General features: G+C 31.3%; 1 protein-coding gene across 1 annotated transcript; it reads left to right on the plus strand.

The window, feature by feature from the left end:
* The first annotated feature begins 206 nt into the window (after positions 1-206).
* On the plus strand, positions 207-4094 carry LOC108996821. The gene is made up of 6 exons (XM_018972841.2): positions 207-1228; positions 1363-1583; positions 2089-2311; positions 2869-2954; positions 3204-3295; positions 3490-4094. Exons 1-6 carry the CDS (start codon positions 1139-1141, stop codon positions 3729-3731), a joined length of 954 nt encoding a protein of 317 aa, XP_018828386.1. The 5' UTR covers positions 207-1138; the 3' UTR covers positions 3732-4094.
* Positions 4095-9178: the final 5084 nt, after the last annotated feature.

Consider the following 9178-nt stretch of genomic DNA (forward strand, 5'->3'; position numbering starts at 1 on the left):
GCCTCGTTTGTGTTTTTTTTTTTTTATAAATTGAGATAAAAATTAAAAATTAAAAAATATATTATTAAAATAAATTTTTTAATATTATTTTTATTTTTAAAATTTTAAAATATTAAATTATTTATTTTATTTTATATAAAAATTAAAAAAAATTATAATAATTAAATAAGATGACAAACGATCCTTGATTATTGTCGGTTTATCATAGTTTCTCTCTCTGTTCTCTACATAATCGTTCTTTCTAGAACCCAGACCTTCGTTCCGAATTGGATATTTGTGTTCTTTCTTTCTCGGTGCCTTTGTTTTTGGCTCTGCTGCTCTTTCCCGAGAAGGTCGATTCTCTCTTCATTTTCCGTTACAAAATACTTTCGATTCAAGCGTTAGTACTCGGACGACCCAACAATCTTTTCTTCCAGAAAACATGGGTTTGTGTTAGCAGAGATCAACTCAACTTGTCTCCCCCAAACTTCCTCTCATTTTTCCCATGCTCCTTCAAAATCTGCCAAATTCAGACATCATTTTCTGTGAATCCCTGAGCTTTGCTTTCTGGGTTTGATTTAGCTTGAAGAGTTAACGTTGAATCGTCTTGACCTTTCGCCATCAGCTTGTTCCTTGAATTTTGAACAAAGCAGAGCTTGAGTTTTCTTTAAGGTTAGTGAAAAAGATAAAAGCTGAGTGAGTGGAAGAGGAAGGGAAAGAACGATTTGTTTCTTACTGTATATCTGTCAGAAAAAGATTCGCTGGAATTTGAGTTCTCCGGTGTACGGAAAGGTCGTGGAATTTGGCAACATTGACAACGAAGCTGTCTGCTGAAGAGAGAGAGGGAGACTCAGAGATTCGGTTCCCGTGAAGTTTGCCGTCAAAACGTCAAAAAATAGTTGTATTTTTAGATAAATTTTGCATTGTCCATTCTCTACAGCTCGCTCACTTTCTCTCTTTCTCTCTCTCTAAAAGGGAAATCAAAATCCGATAAATTCTCTATCCCGCTCTTTCTCATTTCTCTCTCTGCCTCTCCTGAGTTTCTCTCTCTGTTTTCTGGGTTTCCACCGTTTGCAGGGTTGGAGAGAGAAGTGAACCCTCTCTCTCTCTCTCTGTGTTTTCCTTGGTCTCTCTCTCTCTCTAAAGTGCCTCGAAAACCATGATCTGTGATAAAATGTCAATGCAATCAAATCTTGACTGTTTCCTCCAATGCACAACTCCTGTGGTACAATCCCAGTTTCTTCCCAAGGTTTGTCCAATTATGTTTTTCTTGGTTAATCATTATTTTCCTTGGACTGCTCAGTTCTCCTGGAGGTCCTCGAGTAATCAGATTCATTTCCATTTTTAATGTTATATATGTGATCGTTTTTCTCTTGGTTTCAGACTGAGATTAGAAACCTAAATCGCCTATGGCATCCACGGGAGAGAGAAACAGTTGAATATTTCACCTTAGGAAATCTTTGGAATTGTTATGATGAATGGAGTGCATATGGGGCCGGAGTTCCGATCGTGTTGAACAACGGCGAGACCTTAGTTCAGTACTACGTGCCTTACCTCTCTGCAATCCAAATTTTCACAAGCAATTCATCTGTAAACACTTCGAGGTATAAGCTAGATTATCTTTATTTGCAATCTTTGTTTTGCTTTTTGGTTCTATATCTTCCTAGAGATGGAATTATACGAATTAACTTTGAAAGCCAAGGTCGCCTCATTAGATCGACTGTGATGGAATATGCAAATGTTGGATTTGATTAGGTCTAATGCTCTTTAATGACTTGGAAAATTGAAAACTTGGGAACCCAATATGCAATAATGGTTTTGTTGAATAATTGGGTAATTGGCGGAAGAAATCTTCCATTAGTTGTAGAGTTTAAATTCTAAAGGACCCATATGGGTTTGTTTTTTGATTTGGTCTTTAATGTGCTTTTTAAATTCTTGCTGGGACAATCTTACCCGTTAAGTGCTGCAATTATATTGTTTACTACAAGATTAATCGATCGTAATTGTACTTTAATTGTATTTTTAAGTGGCTGTTTTTGACCCAGTAATATATTTCTTTTTGTAATTAGACCAAGTAATGTTAACAATAAGGTTGAATGAGATTTTCAGGGAAGAGACCGAGTCAGGATATTGTGAGACAAGGGATTTCTACAGTGATTCGTGCAGCGACGAGAGCGAGAGCGAGAAGTTATGGAGATGGGATGGATGCTCCTCAGAGGATGGAGGGTCTGAGCAAGAGAATCTTTGCCATCTGAATGATAGATTGGGCTACCTTTATTTTCAGTACTTTGAGAGATCAACTCCTTATGGCAGAGTTCCTCTAATGGATAAGGTATTCTGTCAGTATAATGTTACTCTTGTGCAAACCTTACTTTGCCTTTCTATAATGTTCTGTACTTTATTAGCAGAGTTTTTCTATCCTTTTGTTTTTCTTTAAGGTTAATAAGACTGTTCAAGCATAGGAATGATGAGAACATTTGCGCATTTTTGAGAATCATAGGAAATCTAGTCATGATAGGCATCTAATAAAGATAGAATGAACCTTTTGAGTTGAATATGAAATAGGTTTTTCTTTTCCATGGATAATGTCTTAAATAATACTCTAGTACATTTTTGTGTGTGTGTGTGTTACTACTCTGTCCTCTCTCTCTCTCTCTCCCCCTCGCGTCTTTTAGAATATTTATCATTCTTCATGAGCATATATACATGACTTTGATCTATCATTTGTCCTCCTTTAACCGTACCATTTGGAAGAAGAATACAAGGTTTGAGTTTATAAATTTCTGAATGATTATAATTTATGACCATTGAACTCATTAATTCCTTCAGTCTCTTTAACATATGAAAGGATGCAGATTCCTTGAAAACTTATTTGTTCCGAACTTTCAGATTAATGGATTAGCTCAAAGATACCCTGGCTTGATGTCATTGAGGAGTGTGGATCTTTCCCCAGCTAGCTGGATGGCAATTGCTTGGTCTGTCTCTCTCTCTACTGTATATACACCTTATAATTTTAAAAGAAAAGAAGCATTATGAAGTTTTTATATTTTACTTTGGGCAATCACTTTTAAGTCTCAACAGTCTCCAAATGGTATTTGTATAGGCTATTACTACTATGTTAAAGAGTACAAATAAATGATTATTTCCGCGACCATTAGCTTGGTACGTTTGATATTAACCAAACATATTAGATGATAAAATTTTCTGATATTTATGATTTTCAGGTATCCAATTTATCACATTCCCATGGGAAGAACTATAAAAGATTTGTCCACATGCTTCCTCACTTACCACACGCTTTCATCTTCATTCCAAGGTAGTCTCTACCTCCAACTCAGTTTGTGTGAGGAGTTTGTGCTGTGTCAATGAATTCTTATTGTTGTTAGAGTTGTTTGAATGAACTTTTTGTTTTCGCCTTTATTATTTGCATTCTTAAGAAAGTTACATAAGCGAACAATCTTTGCTTACAAAAGAAGCATTGGGGATATATATATATATATGTGTATGTAGATATGGACCTCGAAGATGACCTTGAGCGTGACGAAAGAAAGAGAAAGGAAGGGGAAGGCATCTCTCTTCCTCCATTTGGTTTGGCCACTTACAAGATGCAAGGAAACGTGTGGGTCTCGGGCAATTGTGGTCGGGACCAGGAGAGACTAGTGTCGCTTTTGAGCGTGGCAGATTCATGGCTAAAGCAATTGAGGGTCCAGCACCATGACTTCGACTACTTTTCAGGGATCAGACATGGCTAAAACCACTACTTCTTTTACATAATCAATCCACTTGAAAGCTGTTGACCATAAAAGGTCCTTTTTGGGATCTTTTGTTTTGTACTGTTGATTTGAGTTATACAGGCCTCGAGTGTTAGGATGGTAAATGATATACTTGTCATCGTTTGAGCTTCATGGCCTGTTGGTCTTCTGTAATATTTAATCGAATGATATAACTTGAGGGTTGAGTTAATAGGCGCTTTGTGTAGAGGAATGAGTGGGGTCTGACTGATCGAGAGGGAGATAGAGGAGTGGCTCTTCATCTATCAACTTACTTTTTATGGATTCTCTATATTACATACTTTTGACCATAATAGAGCTAGTCCTTGGAGATATTTTTATTCATTTCCTTCATATTTCATTCGGTATAACCATTAACGTTATCACATTATTAGTTTTGGGTTTTTTTTTTTTTTTAATTGGTCTTTTAATATTCTTTTGGACAGCTACTAATTTACTTCATTTTACCTTTTATTTAAAATTAAACTTAAGGACAAGGAAGGAAAAATGGGTCGTTCTTATAACTTTCACGCGGAGAGGAAAAAAAAGACAATGGGATGTCAGAAACATATCGATGGGGTAAAATCTAATATATATATATATATATCTTTCAAAATTACATCTTTTAAAAATTAATTTTATATATTAAGAAATATTTATATATTAGATTATATATTTTTAAACTAAATAATAATAAAATATTATTATTTTTTATTTTTTTAAATTATTATTTTTATATATTTTACAATTAAAACCATGTGCTCAAAAATACCAATTTCATATATCAAAATGATAAATTTTATCAATAAATATTAATATGTAGTAAAAAACATTTTGTATCATCAACTTAATACAAATTTCATATATCAAAATCATCTTAATACAAATTTCACAAAATTGATTTTAATTGGTCAGAGAGAAAAAATAATAAAATAACGTTTGTAGAATGAATAATGTTTTTTCAAATTTGATGAAACACTATTTATAGTTATGTAAAATTTTGAAAATACATAATCTAATATAGACCAATTTAGAGAGATATTATGCAAATATAAAGATGAATATGACGATGCATAAACTATTACCAATGCTCTAAGTTTTTATGTATTGAAATTAAAGTTTATTTGGATAGATAAACGATCAAATTTTATCGTTATAATTTTTTTAAAATTTATACATAAAATATAATAAATAATTTTAATTTTTTAAATTTTTAAATAATAATAATATTTTAATAATATTTTATTTAATTAATTTAAAATCATTTCATTTTATTCTATTATCTAAATAATCGTTAATACTTATCCTTATAATTAGAAGGTCTTTGATGTTCAGTGCACGGTAGAAAAATTGTGGATAGGCCAAAAGATTGTCCTTAAAACTCATCAAAATGCTTTCTGGTCCTGTGAATGTTTCGTGACAGCTTTTCATTTTACTTCATCATCAAGTCAAAGCATCTACAATTTGTTTTGGGATTTGGTATATGATAAGACAGAAAGTTAGGGAACTAGAGATTGGATTGATGATGCAATAGGAATTGTGGCAGCTTTGCTTAGGAAAAACTGTGGTAATCATAAAAAGGATTTTAATGCTGGTTAAACACCTCTCTCTCTCTCTCTCTCTCTGGGTAGTCCAAATGTCAAGGTTCTCAGATAAAGTATGGAAAGCTTATCTGAATCGGCAAGGCATGATCATGATGTGCGGCACTCCATGAATGACACACTTTATGAGCCTTGGCTTCCAACATGGCACGTATGCTCATATTTTTTTTTTTCCACTAATCTCAATTAATGAGCTTTACCTGAATTTCAGGGATTTCTCCAACGTTCTCTCTGACAACTAAACAATTGTGAGAAGAGTCGAGCTGTCGATATCCTGATCAAAAGGTACGATCCTAGACGAAATGGTGCCATTTTTCCAATGAATATGAATCCCAAGGAGATTGTAGTTTACTGACAATAATACGAAGGAAATAAAAATTTACTATCATCCTTAAATTATATATTATCCATAATTTTTTTATTTTATTAAATATATAATATATAAATAATAAATAAACGAACTCAATTAATTTAAAAAAAATTAAAATTAATATAATGTATAATATATATAGATGCTGAGTAGTAAAATTTGAAAAAAAAATGATAAAGTCTTTTTTTTTTATTTATTGATTAAGAAAATATTTTTAATAAGTTTTTTTTTTTTTAAAAATATTTCAAAACTTTAAAAAAATATTTGAAATTTTTTTTTTGACTGTTTCGGTGGAGACTCTTTGTAATAATGTACATAAAGAGAGGACAAGTTTTTTTATTTATTTAAATAATAATAAATAAAAATTGTTTGCAGTCCATTTAGGAGGAAAAAAGAAAATCTTAATTTTTTATTTTTATTTTTATTTTGCTTGAGCAATACGAGAATGCCATATTTATTTTAAAGAAGTTGAGCTTTCTCTTACTTTATCATTTAAAACCAACATATTTAATTAATTCAGATAGGTGATAATACACCATTAGTTGTTGAAGATAGAAAGTGTTAAAAAAAAAAAAAATTCAATTTTTCACAAGATAACTTGTCACATGAAAGTTGTGCCGAAAGAGTAAGAAACACCAATCTCCTCTGTGGGCCACGAATTGGACGTTTACACAAATAATGTGACAGACAAGAATCTTCTAGATATACATAAAGAATGGATAACATGTAATATCTATATATATATATATATATATATATTTGGGTCCCATGCATGGATGCTCCTAACCTTATCTCCTTTGGACCCCACTGTATTTAACACAAGGGCTAAAAAATAAAAACAATATGGATAGCTTTAAATAAAGTTAACAAGCATCCAACACGTGCCATTGGCATTTGATAATGTAATAATAGCATTGACTTTGGAGTCTAGCTAGGGTTTTTTTATGAGTGGAACCAAAATATATGCAACCACCTATTATAAGCCATATGTTATGCAGTCCCAACTACTACAAGAAGCTGCATGCAGACATCAGATAGCACTTCAAATTAATGCTGCATGCCCCATTAATTTTCTGGGTCTTTAATTAATTTGGTCAATGTGACACTTGGATTTCACTTACTATTATATAACTTGCTTTGCATTCATGCTTTTATACCCTGCATGTTTGCACTACCAACAGCTCTTACGTACTGGGGGAAAACAATTTCGATATATGCGGCATTTTCTGGTGGCAAATCTCGAAGACATTGCTTTAGCATTCCAAATGAAGGGTTAGACAGCATTGCTTTAGCATTCCAAATGACTGAATATCAGTAAAATTTTAACTAGAAATCTTAAAATTTCTATAGCATTACAAGAAAAATATGTATTTGTGATTATTTTTTTACGACGAAAAAAACTATTTGCAATGAAAACACTCATTTTAATTAAAAATAGTCATTTCACAAAAAATTATTAATCACAAATAAACAATTTTCTTGTATTGTCTATTTCACTTTATGCATTTCCCTGATCTCTAGTTAAATCTTTCCCTACTCTTTTACATAATCTTTTCAAAATATTCATATTTATTTTTTAATGCCACTGTATTAAATAAATTATTTATTTAATAATTTATTTAATACTCCAACTTTTCAAAGTTAGAAAAACTTTATTTATCAATTTTTTTATTTTATTTATTTATTTTTTACATCAAACACATTGTTACAGTACTTCAGTTAATAAAAAAAGGGATTTTTTTTTATTATTTTTTTATGATTTTTTTGAACTTATAATAACCAGTATGTTTACACATGCATCGATCAGTTTATAAATAGCGTAATTCTCAAACTACACTTGTCTTTATTGTACTTGGACACAAGCTTTAAACCATATATATGTGCATGATCTGTAGCTCGCCTAGCTGTTGATATTTTTCCTTCCATCTCTTCTATCATGATTAATAGTTTTTCCATCTCCTTTCTAGTCTTTAATTTTCAGTTAGGACACAAAGCTACCATTAGTGAAAGAATTTGAGAGGCAATAAAAATTGGAAGGGAAATGGGAAGATTAGCTAGGACACAAAGTAATGCATTATATATCTTCAAGTCATCATCATCTTTCATCTCTTATGCATTCTGATTTGAAATATGTATTACACCCAAGTTCTATTATTATCATGTTATATTGATGTGATTTTTAATTAATAATTTTTTTAAAAAAAATTAATCTAATAATTGATAGATACTGTCACATGATGAACATAATAATATGTTGAAAGTGAGATGGTGTGTAATATATTACACGAGTGATCAAATCAAATCATACCATATATGGCATATTTGAAATTGGACTGATGTTTTGGAGATATTCATTATGAGCAACATTTGGCAAAAATAATTATACATCCTCTCACTTCAATAAAGTAAAAAGGCATATATGCATACTTTGACCCACATGCCAAAGAATTTCTTTGGATTTGTATTCTATGTCCATCTACACAGTTAAATTTAAAAGAATCATAAAAAAAGGTTTGAACTAATTTTCGAATGAATGGTCTAAAAGGATGGTAATTTTTTTTTTAATTTTTAATTTTTTATAAAAGGATATTTTTATTGCTAAAAAAGTCTTACAACATCTCAAGAGATACATTTGATTGAATACATGTGAGAATGCCTTCCATTCCTAAAATATCCTCTTGTAGAGATAAAGCTTCCTGAGCAAGAATGTGTGTAGCTTGATTTGCTTCTCTCTTGTTTGGATAACTGACCATGAGACATAATAATTGAGCAATGTCTTTGTATCCTCTATTAACTAACTAGCCTGGCACCAATCTCAGCTCATTTGAAAAATTATGCACCACCTGGAAAACATCACCTTCCAATATGAGTGATCAAATACCCATCTCTTTGTAAAAGTTTATTGCGACCATCACAACATAAGATTTTGCAATACGTGGGCTAACATTTAGATATCTGGCAACTCTAAGAGATCCTATGATCTGACCTTTTCCCTCTCGAATGATAACACCTATGCCACAAAGAACATATTGGTTGATATTCTGTGTTCTTTTGACCACAAAGAACAACCATTGATGTTCTCGGTCTATCCTTCTTCAAATCAACTCCAAGAACTCCAAAAGTTCAAAAACATATTCTTAACATGATTATAAATCAATCCTAAGAAATAGCATACTTGAAAAAACAAGTTAAAGACCACAACAAATCCCAAAATATCAACCAATATAATTAGTTTGCACATTTACTCCAAAACCAAGTACTATATGTTATGACTTTTGATGAACCGCTAGATTTGAATTTTTTATGAAGTAAACCATCAATAAAAAAAATCATTTGCTTCATATTCAAGTCTTAAAATTTATAAGATCTTTCCAATAACTTCATAAAAAAAAAAAAAAATCATACATTGTCTAGATTATCGCCCAGTATGACCTTTGCATGCTTAAATAGATTTTTTT

This window comes from Juglans regia, chromosome 1, assembly GCF_001411555.2.
Source record: "Juglans regia cultivar Chandler chromosome 1, Walnut 2.0, whole genome shotgun sequence".
Classification (NCBI taxonomy): domain Eukaryota; kingdom Viridiplantae; phylum Streptophyta; class Magnoliopsida; order Fagales; family Juglandaceae; genus Juglans; species Juglans regia.